The sequence below is a fragment of the Hemiscyllium ocellatum genome, chromosome 4 (genome assembly GCF_020745735.1).
Source record: "Hemiscyllium ocellatum isolate sHemOce1 chromosome 4, sHemOce1.pat.X.cur, whole genome shotgun sequence".
Classification (NCBI taxonomy): Eukaryota; Metazoa; Chordata; class Chondrichthyes; order Orectolobiformes; family Hemiscylliidae; genus Hemiscyllium; species Hemiscyllium ocellatum.
The window spans coordinates 72,937,709-72,952,779 of NC_083404.1; the positions used below are offsets into that span (position 1 = coordinate 72,937,709).

Genomic DNA, 15,071 nt, shown 5'->3' on the forward strand with positions numbered 1-15,071 from the left:
AATGAACCTAACACTATGGGCAATTCAAAGTTTGTGAAAAGATTTGTAGCTCAGATGCTCGTTGTTGTGGTTCTATTTGCCGAGCTGGGAATTTGTGTTGCAGACGTTTCGTCCCCTGTATAGGTGACATCCTCAGTGCTTGGGGGCCTCCTGTGAAGCGCTTCTGTGATCTTTCCTCCAGCATTTGTAGTGGTTTGAATCTGCCACTTCCGGTTGTCAGTTCCAGCTGTCCGTTGCAGTGGCCGGTATATTGGGTCCAGATCGATGTGCTTATTGATTGAATCTGTGGATGAATGCCATGCCTCTAGGAATTCCCTGGCTGTTCTCTGTTTGGCTTGTCCTATAATAGTAGTGTTGTCCCAGTCGAATTCATGTTGCTTGTCACCTGCATGTGTGGCTACTAAGGATAGCTGGTCGTGTAGTTTTGTGGCTAGTTGGTGTTCATGGATGCGGATCATTAGGACAAACAGGAAGACAGCTAACGATCCGCAATCGATAAGCACATCGATCTGGACCCAATATACCGGACAGCTGGAACGGACAACCGGAAGCGGCAGATTCAAACCACTACAAATGCCGGAGGAAAGATCACAGAAGCGCTTCACAGGAGGCTCCCAAGCACTGAGGATATCACCTAGACAGGGGACGAAATGTCTGCAACACAAATTCCCAGCTCGGCGAACAGAACCACAACACTATGGGCAATTTACCATGGACAATTCACCTGACCTGCACATCTTTGGACTGTGGGAGGAAACTGGAACACCCAGAGGAAACCCACGCAGACACGGGGAGAATGTGCAAACTCGAGGCTGGAAGCGAACCTTGGACCCTGGTACTGTGAGGCAGCAGTGCTAACCACTGAGCCACCGTGCTGCCCTGAGAGGAAGGGGTGTGGCATTTTTCATTAAGGATAACATTTAGGGAGGATATTCCTGAGAATATGTCCAGGGAAGTTATTTGGGTGGGACTGAGAAAAAAATACCTTATTGGGATTGTACTATAAGCACCCCGATAGTCAGCAGGAAGTTGAGAAACAAATTTGTAAGGAGGTTTCAGCTATCAGTAAGAATAATAAAGGTGGGGGAATTTTAACTTTCCAAACATCGACTGGGACTACCATAGAGTCAAAGGTTTAGATGGAGGGGAATTTTTTTCTGTACATATAGGAAAATTTTCTGACTTAGTACGTGGATGTACCTACTAGAGAAGGAGCAAAACTTGACCTACTCTTGGGAAATAAGGCAGGCCAGGTGACTGAGGTGTCAGTGGGGGAGCGCTTTGGGGCCAGTGACCATACTTCTATTAGTTTTAAAATAGTGATGGAAAAGGATAGACTGGATCTAAAAGTTGAAGTTCAAAATTGGAGGGGGGCTAATTTTGACCATATTAGGCAAGAATTTTTAAAACTTGATTGGTGGGGGATATTTGCAGGTAATGAGATAGCTGGAAAATGGTAAGCCTTCAAAAATGCGATGAGAGTAGAGAAATAGTATGTTCTTGTTAGGGTGAAGAGCAAAGCTGGATGGTGTAGGTAAGGGTGAAGGGTAAGGTGTAGGAGATGCTGGATGACTAGAGAAATTGAGGATTTGGTCAAGAATAAGAAGGTAGCATATGACAGGTACAGACAGCAGAAAATCAAGTGATTCCCTAAAACAGTATAAAAGTAGTAGGAAAATACTTGAGAGAAATCAGGAGGGCAAAAAGGGGACGAGATAGCTTTGACAAATGGGGTTAAGGAGAATCCAAAGAGATTTTATAAATACGTTAAGGGCAAAAGGGTAAGTAGGGAGAGAATAGGGCCACTCAAAGATCAGCAAAGCCACAAGGTGGACTCACAGGAGATCGGGAAGATATTAAATGAATATTTTGCTTCAGTGGAGATGGATATGGAAGATTGAAAATGTGGGAAAATTAATAGGGGCATCTTACAAAATGCCCATATTACAGAAGTGGTGGCACTGGATGTCTTAAAACACAAAGGTGGATAAATATCTGGGCCCTGATCAGGTGTTACTCTATCGGGAGCTAGGGAAGAGATTGCTGAGCACGTTGCTGAGATATTTGTGTCACCAACAGCCATAGGTGAGGTGCCAGAAAACTGGAAGTTGGCTAACATGGTACCAATATTTAAGAAAGGTGATAAGGAAAAGGCAGGGAACTATAGATCGACATTGTCTGACATTGTTGGTGGGCAGTTGTTGGAGGTAAATCCTGTCCCTCAGGATTCCATGTACTTGGAAAGGCAAGGACTAATTAGGGATAGTCAATATGGCTTTGTGTGTGGGAAATCATGTCTCACGAACTTGATAGAATTTTTTTGAAAAAGTAACAAAGAGGACTGACGAAGCCAGAGCAGGGGAGGTGATCTACAGGGCAACCTCAGTTATCTGAACATCAATTACCCAAATTTTGGATTATCCAGACAAGATCTCAAAGTCCCTGTGCTTGGGTAAACTATATTATCTGAACATTTGATTAACTGAACAAAATATGCCCCGCCTGTGTCATCAGTATAATTGAGGTTGCTCAGTAAAGCGTTCAACTAGGTTAGACTGGTTATCAAGGTTACATCACATGGAAATGAGGGAGAACTAGCTATTACGAAACAGAATTAGCTTGAAGGCAGAAGACAGAGGGTGGTGATGTAGGATTGCTTTTCAGACTGGAGGCCTGTGACTAGCGGTACACCACAAGGTTCCGTGCTGGGTCCACTGCTTTTCATCATTTATACCAATGATTTGGATGTGAACATAGCAGTATAGTTAGTAGGATTTGTTTTGAAGGTGTAGAAGTGTACTGTATCTTGGAGAGTTGAAGAATTTAGCAAGCACAGAGTGCTGGAGAATTTACAACGTAACATTTGGTTGTTAGGAGACAAGAACAAAATCAAATTCAGCCAATCAGTTTAGATTATACTCCAAGATACTAAGCTCCAAACTTGATTGGAGTTTAGTATTTTGACAATACTAACACAAATGAAATGATCCGATGTTCTGGGATATAAAACCAAAAACAAAATTGAACATTTGGAGGAGATTTGCCAAGCCAGCAACTTATGCAGACTGCCCTCAGAATAGCTCTCTTTAAAAGGTACCTTTATCTATCAACAACATGTGAAGCAGAAACCCGAAGACGACGACAGAGGAAGATAGAAAGAAGATGTGACAGTTGGTTGGTTTTGAAATTTGAATTTTTTGGTAATTCTTAATCGGGGTTTTAACGGACAAATATTATAGGAGGGAAAGTAAAAGATAGGTTAGAGAAAGGAGTTGTAAATAGTTGCTAGTTAATTATTGTCTGTTAGACTTTTAAAAAAAATTGTTAGTTTTTACTTAAATAGTGACCTTTGGGATAGCTCTTGGCCTCTTGAATTTTAAGCACAGGTTATATCATCTGTGTTTCTGGTTTAAATTAGCTGGGGAGGTCTACCCCATGTTGTAACAGACTACACCAAAATTGAAGTAGTTACAGCTAACCTCAAGATCCTCAATGGGATCTTGATCAGATGGGCCAATGGACTGAGGAGTGGCAGATGGAGTTTAATTTAGATAAATGGGAAGTGCTACATTTTAGAACTGCAAATCAGGGCAGGACAGACACCTAATGGTGAGGTCCTGGGGAATGTTGCTGAACAAAGAGTGCAGGTTTTTCGTTCTTTGAAAGTGGAATCATAGGTGGATAGAATAGTGAAGGCGGCATTTGGTATGCTTGCCTTCATTGTTCAAGGATTTAGCAAGCACAGAGTATAGGAGTTGGAAGGTCATGTTGTGGCTCTACAAGACATTGGTTAGGCCGCTTTTGGAATACTGCATGCAATTCTGATCTCCCTGCTACAGGATGCATGTTGTGAAATGAGAAAGAGTTCAGAAAAGATTGACAAGAAAGTTGTCAGGGTTGGAGAATTTGAGCTATAGGGAGAGGCTGAAATGATTGGGGATATTTTCTCTGGAGCATCAGATACTAAAGGGTGACTTCATAAAAAGTTTTATAAAAATTATGAGTGGCATGCATAGGATAAATAGACAAGGTCTTTTTCCTGGGGTGAGAGGGAAAAGATTTAAAAGGGATCTAAGAGGCAACTTTTTCATGCAGAGGGTGGTGCGTGTATGGAATGAGCTGCCAGAGGAAGTGGTGGAGGCTGGTACAATTGCAACATTTAAAGGCATCTGGATGGATATATGAATAGGAAGGGTTTGGATGCTAGTAAATGGGACTAGATTAATTTAGGGTATCAGGTCAGCATGAATGAGTTGGACTGAATTGTTTGTTTTTGTGCCGTATATCTTTATGACTCTATATAGAATACAATTGAATAGAAATTGAGGATATTTACCTTCTCTTCATCTTTACTCGTCTATGTTCAGTTGGATCACCGTCATCTTCACTGGTGTGGCTCTTTCCTGCTGTCATATCAGTTTTTAAAGCTTTGTTGGAAATTTTATGAGAATCTGCTGGCACAGTAAATCACAAATTATTTAGGATGAACAACTTTAAATAATCTTCTAAAGATAAGGTTTATGCTATTCAAATGCTCGGCATGACACAGCTGCACTGTTGTTGATATATATAGGATTTGTACGGTCATAATATCTTCTTGACTATAACTGAAGCTTCTTGGAATTAGTTCGTTCATGAATTGAATTATGATCTGAGGCATGTCTGCTATTCTGCACAATGTGCCTTTTAAAATGTGCCATTTGTCCAATGTGTGCAGGAGGGTTTCCTGAGACAATATGTAGACAGGCCAACAAGAGGTGAGGCTATACTGGATTTGGTTCTAGGTAATGAACCAGGCCAGGTGTTAGACTTGGAGGTAGGTGAGCACTTCTGGGACAGTGAACACAACTCGGTGACTTTTACTCTAGTGATGGAGAGGGATAAGTGTGCACTGCAGGGCAAGAGTTATAGCAGGGGGCAGGGAAATTATGATGCGGTGAGGCATGACTTAGGATGCGTGGATTGGAAAAATAGGCTTCAAGGGAAGAACACAAATGATATGTGGAGATTGTTCAAGGAACAGCTAATGCGTGTCCTTGATAAGTATGTACCAGTCAGGCAGGGAGTAAAGGGTCTTGTGAGGGAGCCGTGGTTTAATAAGGAATTGGAATCCCTTGTGAAAGGGATGAGGGTGGCCTATGTAAAGATGAGGCGTGAAGGTTCAGTTGGGGCGATTGAGAGTTATAAGGTAGCCAGGAAGGATCTAAAGAGAGAGCTAAGAGCAGCGAGAAGGGGACATGAAAAGTCCTTAGTTGGTAGGATTAGGGGAAACCCAAAGGCTTTCTATAGGTATGTCAGGAATAAAAGGATGACTAGGGTAGGTATCGGTCCAGTCAAAGATAGTAATGGGAAGTTGTGCGTGGAGGCGGAGGAGATTGGAGAGACACTAAATCAATACTTTTCGTCAGTATTCACTCAGGAACAGGACATTGTTGCTGATGTGAATATGGAGTCACAAGTGATTAGAATGGATGGCCTTGAGGTATGTAGGGAAGAGGTCCGGGGAATACAGGAAAGGGTGAAAATAGATAAGTCCACTGGGCCTGATGGCATTTATCCTAGGATCCTCTGGGAAGCTAGGGAGGAGATAGCGGAGCCATTGGCCTCGATTTTTATGTCATCGTTGTCTACGGGAATAGTGCCAGAAGACTGGAGGATAGCGAATGTGATCCCCTTGTTCAAGAAGGGGAGTAGGGATAGCCCTAGTAACTATAGGCCAGTGAGTCTCACTTCTGTTGTGGGCAAAGTCTTAGAGAGAATTGTAAGGGATAGGATTTATGAACATCTGGATAGGAATAATATGATCAAGGATAGTCAGCATGGTTTTGTGAAGGGCAGGTCATGCCTCACAAACCTTATTGAGTTCTTTGAGAAGGTGACCAAGGAAGTGGACGAGGGTAAAGCAGTAGATGTGGTGTATATGGATTTTTGCAAGGCGTTCGATAAGGTAACCCATGGCAGGCTAATGCAAAAACTACGGAGGTATGGCATTGAGGGTGCATTAGAGGTTTGGATTAGGAATTGGCTGGCTGGAAGGAGACAGAGGGTAGTAGTTGATGGTATAGGTTCATCTTGGAGTGCAGTTACTAGTGGTGTTCCACAAGGATCTGTTTTGGGACCACTGCTTTTTGTCATTTTTATAAATGACCTGGAGGAGGAGCTTGAAGGCTGGGTGAGCAAGTTTGCGGATGACACGAAAGTCGGTGGAGTTGTGGACAGTGAAGAAGGATGTGGCAGGTTACAGCGGGATATAGATAAGCTGCAGAGCTGGGCAGAAAGGTGGCAAATGGAGTTCAATGTAGCTAAGTGTGAAGTCATTCACTTTGGTAGGAGTAACAAAAAGATGGATTACTGGGCTAATGGTAGACTACTTGGGCTAATGAGCAGAGGGATCTTGGTGTCCATGTACACAGATCTCTGAAAGTTGCCACCCAGGTAAATAGTGCTGTGAAGAAGGCATATGGTGTACTGGGCTTTATTGGTAGAGGAATTGAGTTCCGGAGTCCTGAGGTCATGTTGTAGTTGTATAAGACTCTGGTGCGGCCTCATCTGGAGTATTGTGTGCAGTTTTGGTCGCCATACTATTAGGAAGGATGTGGAGGCATTGGAACGAGTGCAGAGGAGGTTTACCAGGATGTTGCTTGGCATGGTAGGAAGATCGTATGAGGAAAGGCTGAGGCACTTGGGGCTTTTCTCATTGGAGAAAAGAAGGTTTAGGGGAGATTTGATAGAGGTGTACAAGATGATTAGGGGTTTAGATAGGGTTGACAGTGAGAACCTTTTTCCGCTAATGGAGTCAGCTGTTACTAGGGGACACAGCTTTAAATTAAGGGGTGGTAGGTATAGGACAGATGTTAGGGGTAGATTTTTTACTCAGCGGGCTGTGAGTTCATGGAATGCCCTGCCAGTAGCAGTGGTGGACTCTCCCTCTTTATGGTCATTTAAGCGGGCATTGGACAAGCATATGGAGGTTATTGGGCTAGTGTAGGTTAGGTAGGCTTCGGTCGGCGCAACAGAGGGCCGAAGGGCCTGTACTGCGCTGTATTTTTCTATGTTCTATAAAATCTATTTGATTGTTTAACCTGATTTAATATAAGCTATATATGGCACACTATTATTATAAAATCAAAATTACGTCACGTTGCACAATTTTAAAAGGCAGTCTCATGCACCTTCAGTAAACCCAAATCAAATTGTTTTAGGGGGAAAGAGAACAACTTATTTAACCTTAGTTATTCAGCAGTCCACCTTTTTTAAAAATATATTGTTCTGGTATTTCTTCGGGCTTTGTATTTCTGCAGAAACAAGTTTATCTCAAGTGATTTCAGGTGGTTAAATCAAATCCTTACCATTTTGTTTGTGAAGAGAAACAGTTCCAAAGCAGAAAGGTCGCTACGTACTGTAGATGTTACAGAACAAATGGTTGAGATAATACAAATCAATATATCACTTCATTAATGCAAGGTTTGTAGCTCAGGTTGAAGCTTATGGTGTAGTTTTGCTTGCTGAGTTGTAGGTTTGATATCCAGACGTTTCATTACCTAGCTAGGTAACATCATCAGTGGCGACCTCCAAGTGAAGCAAAGCTGTTGTCTCCTGCTTTCTATTTATATCTTTCTCCTGGAGGGGATTCCTGGGGTTTGTGGTGATGTCATTTCCTGTCCGTTTTCTGAGGAGTTGATAGATGGCATCCAGATTTGTGTGTTTGTTTATGGCGTTGTGGTTGGAGTGCCAGGCCTCTAGGAATTCTCTGGCATGTCTTTGCTTAGCCTGTCCCAGGATAGATGTGTTGTCTCAGTCGAAATGGTGGTTTTTTTCATCCGTGTGTAGGGCTACGAGGGAGAGAGGGTCATGTCTTTTTGTGGCTAGCTGGTGTTCGTGTATCCTGGTGGCTAACTTTCTTCCTGTTTGTCCTATGTAGTGTTTGTGACAGTCCTTGCATGGAATTTTGTAGATGACGTTGGTTTTGTCCATGGGTTGTACTGGGTCTTTTAAGTTAGTTAGTTTTTGTTTGAGAGTGTTGGTGGGTTTGTGTGCTACTAGGATTCCGAGGGGTCTTAGTAGTCTGGCTGTCATTTCTGAAATTTCTTTGATGTATGGTAAGGTGGTTAGGGTTTCTGGCTGTGTTTGGTCTGCTTTACGTGGTTTGCTCTTGAGGAATCTGTGCACTGTATTTTTTTGAGTATCCGTTCTTCTTGAATATGTTGTATAGGTGGTTCTCCTCTGTTTTCTGAAGTTCGTCTGCGCTGCAGTGTGTGGTAGCTTGTTGGAATAGTGTTCTGATACAGCTTTGTTTGTGTGTGTTGGGATGGTTGCTGATGTAGTTAAGTATTTGGTCAGTGTTTGTCGGTTTCCTGTATACACAGGTTTGTAGTTCTCCGTTGTCCTTTCTTTCGACTGTGACGTCCAGGAATGCGAGTTTGTTGTCGGTTTCTTCCTCCTTGGTGAACTTTATACCTGTGAGGGTGTTGCTGATGTTAAATGTCTCTTCTATCTTGTTTCATTTTGTGATGACAAAGATGTCATCCACATAGCGGACCCAGATTTTTGGTTTGATGGTTGGTAGGGCTGTTTGTTCTAGTCTTTGCATTACTGCTTCTGCTATGACTCCTGATAGAGGAGATCTCATGGGTGTGCCATTGGTTTGTTTGTAGACTATGTTGTTGAAAGTGAAGTGGGTGGTGAGGCACAGGTCCACTAGTTTCATGATGTTTTCGTTGGTAATGGTGGTTGGTGTGTGTGTGTGTGTGTGTGATGGTCTCTTTTAAAAGTGTGGTAAGTGTTTCCTTTGCCAGGTCGATGTTGATGGAGGTGAGCAGTGCTGTTACGTCGAATGAGATCATTGCTTCGTCTTCCTCTATTTTGGTGTTTTTGATGATTTTTAGGAATTCCTGGGTGGAGTGGATGGAGTGCTGTAACTCTTCTACTAGGTATTTCAGTCTTGCGTGTAGTTCTTTGGCCAGTCTGTAAGTTGGTGTTCCGGGTAGTGAGACTATAGGTCTGAGGGGGGCTCCTGGTTTATGGATTTTTGGTAGTCCGTAGAATCTTGGGGTGTTGGTCCCGTTGGGTTTCATTTTCTAGAATTCCATCTTGTTTAATTGTCCGGAATTGTGCAATTTTCTTCCGAGATATGTAACTTTGTTTCCTAGTTGTGGGGTCGGGTCCAGCGCCACCTGTTGGTAGGTGTTGGTGTCTGCGAGTAGTGCATTGGCTTCCTCTATGGAGTCCATTCTGTTCAGGATGACTGTGAGCCGACCTTTGTCTGCAGGTAATATAACAATGTTTTTGTCTTTTTTGAGGTTTTCTACTCAGACAGTTGAACCTACTCTGAGCCGAAAGAGGGAAGGAAACGAACTGAACACACAAGAAAAGAAAACCCTAGAAAACCTCAGAAAAGTTTCAGAAATGACAGCCAGACTACTAAGACCCCTCGGAATCCTAATAGTACACAAACCCACCAACACTCTCAAACAAAAACTAACAAACTTAAAAGACCCAGTACAACCCATGGACAAAACCAATGTCATCTACAAAATTCCACGCAAGGACTGCCACAAACACTACGTAGGAGAAACAGGAAGAAAGTTAGCCACCAGGATACACGAACACCAGCTAGCCACAAAAAGACACGACCCTCTCTCCCTCGTAGCCCTACACACAGATGAAAAAACAAACCACCATTTCGACTGGGACAACACATCTATCCTGGGACAGGCTAAGCAAAGACATGCCAGAGAATTCCTAGAGGCCTGGCACTCCAACCACAAAGCCATAAACAAACACACAGATCTGGATCCCATCTATCAACCCCTCAGAAAACAAACAGGAAATGACATCACCACAAACTCCAGGAACCCCATCCAGGAGAAAGATATAAATAGAAAGCAGGAGACAACAGCTTCGCTTCACTTGGAGGTCGCCACTGATGATGTTACCTAGCTAGGTAATGAAATGTCTGGATATCAAACCTACAGCTCAGCGAGCAAACCTACACCCTAAACTTCATTAATACAAGCAATACTTGGAGATCAATTTAAAGTAGATAGCTACCTCAAGTTACAGAACTTTTAACACAAGGAAAGGAAAAGTAACAGAAAAGGTACCAATATCCACGAAATGTCATCTATAACTTTATGCCATGACTAATATTGCTTGCTACAGTTTAAAACAAAAATTTGAAGCTACCTCTTAAACCAGAAATGACATTCATTTTGTATGAAAAAAATCTCACCTGCCTTTATTGTAACTGAAGGTTCAACTATTCTAACACCAATCACTTGAATATCATATTAAGTTCTGTTTAGACTTAGGCTTCCAGGAATAAAAAGAAAAAGAATATCTGTATTGACCACTGCAAGAGAAGATGGGAGATTCTAAACTAAACTTCACTTGCCCATCTCCAATCTATCCAACTAATACAAGTCGTTCCTAAGCAACTGTTTGCATTTACAAGTGATTTTGGCAATACCAACCTGAATGAACTGTGGAGATAGTTCCATCAGATGCAGATCTTTTGCTGTTGTCTCCATTACACGGTTCTTTCTCATCAGCAGCACACACACATGAAACTGCAGCATCAGCAAAACTCCAGCAGATATTGCTATTCACGCCAGTTGATTGCTTGGTCTCACTTTCTGGATGGAGTCTTATATCATTGATCAAACTGACAATTTTTCCATAACTAACTTCATTACCATTTGATGCATTGGTAGATTCTACTGGCATTAGAGTCTTGACATGTTCATGAGAATTATTTGCAGTATTAATGAAAGAGTCTTCTGTTTCATCTGCATTTGTGCAAAATAGATCTTTCCCAAGATCACTTTCTTTAGTCCAATCCACAGACCATCCTTGATCTATCCAGTACTGAAACTGCTCATAATACAGCCAATATTGATCAGCATAAAACTGTTGCCATTGCTCCTTAGTATCAAGGGAATCCCAAGGTGCAAGTGAGTCTTCTGACCACTCAGGGTGTTTGTTCAACCAATTTTCCCAAAGAATACCCTCACCATACTGATTCCAATATTTGTCCCAGTCTGGCTTGGACGCGAGCTCAGGAACCACTGCTCCATCACTTGAATGATCAACACCAGTATTTTCCATTTCAAAATCTGTTTTGCTATCAGTCAACTCTAAGCCAGTTACATCAGAAACGCCATTTAAAAATTCTTTTGGATACTCTTTACAAACTTCAGTCAGATCCTCAGCGTGCTGATAATTTAGTTTTTTCTTTCTGATCTTTTTCTTTGAAACTGCAATTGGCTTGTAACAGAAAACAAAAATATTTTATTTATCTGAATTAACAACAATTATCAAAATAAAAGTCTGTTTCTTTTTTTTAGTTTTTAACTTTAATAGTGTACATTTTGTGCAAAGTCACATCAATATAGATTAATTTTATAATCTCAAAAATTAAATAATTTTGTTCAGTGAAGACTGAAGAAAATATCTTTTGCTTCAGTCGTAAAGATAGATAAATGATATCCTGTAGCTTATTGTTAATTTATTATTTTGTTCACATTATGATGCAAAAACGTTAATGGTTTTGGTGGGAATATTTTTTGCCACAAGTTTGAAGACAAGCAAATTAAAATTGTTTCTCTGAAAGATAATACATCCACTGTTCAATTGTAGGAAGTCACAAAGTCATACATGGCCTTTCACTATACAGGTAGTTCAATATTCTGGATTGATTTCTGTGCAAGAAAACTATTTTGGCAATTTAAAATTAAAACCTGCAAAAGTTCTCTCATTTAAAGTTTGGAGCTAAATTATAACAGAATGGTTCATACCACTAATTGTCTATTGCTAGAAGAACTTCCAAACTGGAGAGGTAATCCCATATTTGCCATCAGTTCTGCCTCACTATCCACTCTGTTTTCCCCCTGAGGGTCTACAGTATTAAGAGTGGGCTCATTAATGTTCAAGTCTTCTTCACTCTTTTTGTCTTCCTCTTGGATATCTATAAATAACAATTAACAGCTACAATATCACAAATAAGTCTCTTTCAATATTCCAAAATCTCTACATTCATTTCATTGAAGGGTAAAATCCACAGCCAGGTAATGCAAATGTCAAATAAATAGTAAAAAATTCTGAATTTGATGGCCAAGACTTTTAGTGAGCAAACAGAAGTTGCTTGCTGCTGACCTCTAAGAAAGCTTGCCACAACAATTACTGACTTTCTTTTCCCGAAAGGCAGTTTAAAACTAATGTCAAATAAAGTGGACTTTCCTTTCTTGCAAGTACGTGTCCAGTTGAAAAACCTCAAACTGATGTACTCTCATACAGAAAAGCAGTTAAAATCTGTTTGCTTAATTTAGTCTTTCAAATAGCGAGATAAATTTAAAACACTGAAGACATAAGAAATTGAAATAAAGATAAACATGCCTTAAAATATGAATTTTGTTTACTAACTGTGGAGAAAATTTGACATTTCACAAGTACACAATAAACTTCTCCAGGATAGAAAGGATTTTTCGCTACTACTGAGAAGTAATACACCAAAAAACAAAGTCACAGCTTATTTAACAAGGTCCAACTTCTCTTTGCTAATAGTGAGACATGAACCAAACAGCTGGAATAGAAAATTACATTCTAAACATTTTTAAATACATTATCTTGTGATTCCCATTAACCAATTACATTGCAAACAATTAATAAATATTCCAAACGAATAATGTTGCCATGTGGAAATCATATACTAGATAATTTCTAAACAACTTTTTAGAAGTGTTGTTACTCACCTTTGGAGAAAGCGGGACTTGAAACCAGGCCTCCTGGCTGTTTTGCACCAGATATAGATGGAGAACAGATAACTGAAACTAATGTCCATAAATGAAAATTTCACAAATTGTCTACCTGCTCTGCTCCCAATTTGTGTACCTTGTGTATACTTCTGCCACTTCCCCATTCCAGTCAGGGGAGTGATGTGTGTAGTGGTTAATGTTTAAGCTTATTGTAATTGCTTTTAAAAAAATCAATAGAAATTTAAAATAATGAATTTGCTGAAAGCAAAAACTGCTGAAACTGAGCAAACACACCAATCCAAAAAGCTTACTATGTATATGAAACTCAAAAATATAAAAGGTAATTAATTAATTAACTACAATATATTGCCAAAATTGAAAACAACAGTAGCTGAGGTCATGTCATCCATCCAGTACAAGATTTAAGAAAAGCTATGTACTGGATAATGCTTAATTTTACTTCGAAAATACCACTGCATGATGTACACTTTCTTTATGACATATTGCTAACATTTAAAATCAAACTCTGAAGAGTATCAGGGAACTTTGAAACAGGATACAAACAAAAAAAACTAAGTAAACATAAAATAGAGGCATCTGATAAGCAACATTCAACACAACCAAATATCTGATACGTACCTCCATTATCTTCATAGTCATAACATGTCCCCATTAATCCCATCCTGTAAAGTTTCCGATCACTGAAATAAATGCAATGTGAACCAACATCACACTTACAAGTATAGTGTACAGAAATATCCCGATAAATAGTTTAAGTATGCTTTTCCTAATTTAGACATTATCACTGTTCTTGCCTGTGTACACATTTTGCAACGGATCCTGTTCTGTGACCTTCCAAGCAGCAAAAGGGCACAACTAGAGAAAAAAAAACCATTGATACATTTGAAGATAATACTTGGAAGATAATAATCTAGATTAGATTAGACTTACAGTGTGGAAACAGGCCCTTCGGCCCAACAAGTCCACACCGACCCGCCGAAGCGAAACCCACCCATACCCCTACATTACCCCTTACCTAACACTACGGGCAATTTAGCATGGCCAATTCACCTCACCCGCACATCTTTGGACTGTGGGAGGAAACCGGAGCACCCGGAGGAAACCCACGCAGACACGGGGAGAATGTGCAAACTCCACACAGTCAGTCGCCTGAGTCGGGAATTGAACCCGGGTCTTCAGGCGCTGTGAGGCAGCAGTGCTAACCACTGTGCCACCGTGCCGCCCAATCTGATTACAAGAATAATATTAATGAGAACATTGATGGATAATGATGCTAGGAATAGTTTTGTTGAACGGCGTACCTACATTCATGCCCCTCAATCTCTGAGCCCAGGCAAAAATATGACCCAGTCATACCAAAAACAGTCAGTTCTGCAGCACTAAAGCGCTGTTTATTTGTTCCCAAAGTGGATGTCTTACTATGTTGCCGGACTCTGTGATGCAGGTTTTGAGCTGCAATCTGGTTTCATTAATTAGATTACCGTGAATTCAGTCACCCTTGGAAGAGCAAGGTAGCAGCTGAAGTGGTTCAGAGGATCAGCTAAGGAATGAAAAGTGTATCAGTAATGCTGTATCAGGAATGCTATATGGGCTTGCATCCTGAAATAATCCCAGATACACAATTTTCTGAAAGGTGAGACTATTATTGAACTCAAACCATATTATGCATGTCTAAATATTTAGCAATTTTTATGCTTTAAATATAAACTATTATGCAGGATTTCACAGTGACAGTCAACACAAAAACAAGAAACTGAAATCAATGTATTCAAACTTGAACAAAACCTGTTTGTTTAAAATCTTATGATTTAGTTTGGCAGAACAACAAACAAAACTAGCAAGAAACTTTAACTACTCTATTGAAATGTTTCATTATAAATAACCCTTGTTCTGCAGTTTCACAAAGGGCTAAAATCAGCAAGTCTGAAAACAGCAGTCAGTGGTAAACAAAAATGGAAGAATCAAAACTGAAGTGCTCACTTGCTGCAAACAATTTTAACTGTTGGAAGAGAGGCAAGCTAAATTTCTTCAAAGAATGCATCCAGGTTCTTATCAATTCTATTCAGGAGTTAATATGGTCATAAAATCTAGATAGGAGCCTGTTCTGGAATACAAAATTCAGCACTGTGTTATATATATCTTCATTTTGAATGCCAATATGGTGTGCCTTATTTTCTCATACAGAAAGCATATTTTGAGTACTGGTACAATTATAATGAGGAAGTAGGAGCTATAAAAAGAGTACAGCAACTCAGGGATGTATGCACAGGAATCAGAGTCAGTAACAGGTACACAAAG

At 40.4% G+C, this 15,071-nt stretch overlaps 1 protein-coding gene across 4 annotated transcripts in view; it reads right to left on the minus strand.

The window, feature by feature from the left end:
* The window catches only part of tgs1 (trimethylguanosine synthase 1), a 58,607-nt gene that overhangs the window by 34,589 nt on the left and 8,947 nt on the right, over positions 1-15,071 (minus strand). For 2 of the 4 annotated variants that reach the window (XM_060824324.1, XM_060824323.1), the window contains exons 2-5: positions 13,392-13,453; positions 11,796-11,965; positions 10,473-11,265; positions 4,337-4,451 (exon numbers count right to left, since the gene is read on the minus strand). In XM_060824324.1, coding sequence (XP_060680307.1) covers positions 4,337-4,451; positions 10,473-11,265; positions 11,796-11,965; positions 13,392-13,453 — 1,140 coding nt within the window. Of the gene's footprint in view, positions 1-4,336; positions 4,452-10,472; positions 11,266-11,795; positions 11,966-13,391; positions 13,454-15,071 lie in introns of those variants that run through there. The other 2 variants (XM_060824326.1, XM_060824325.1) reach the window with 2 other exon arrangements.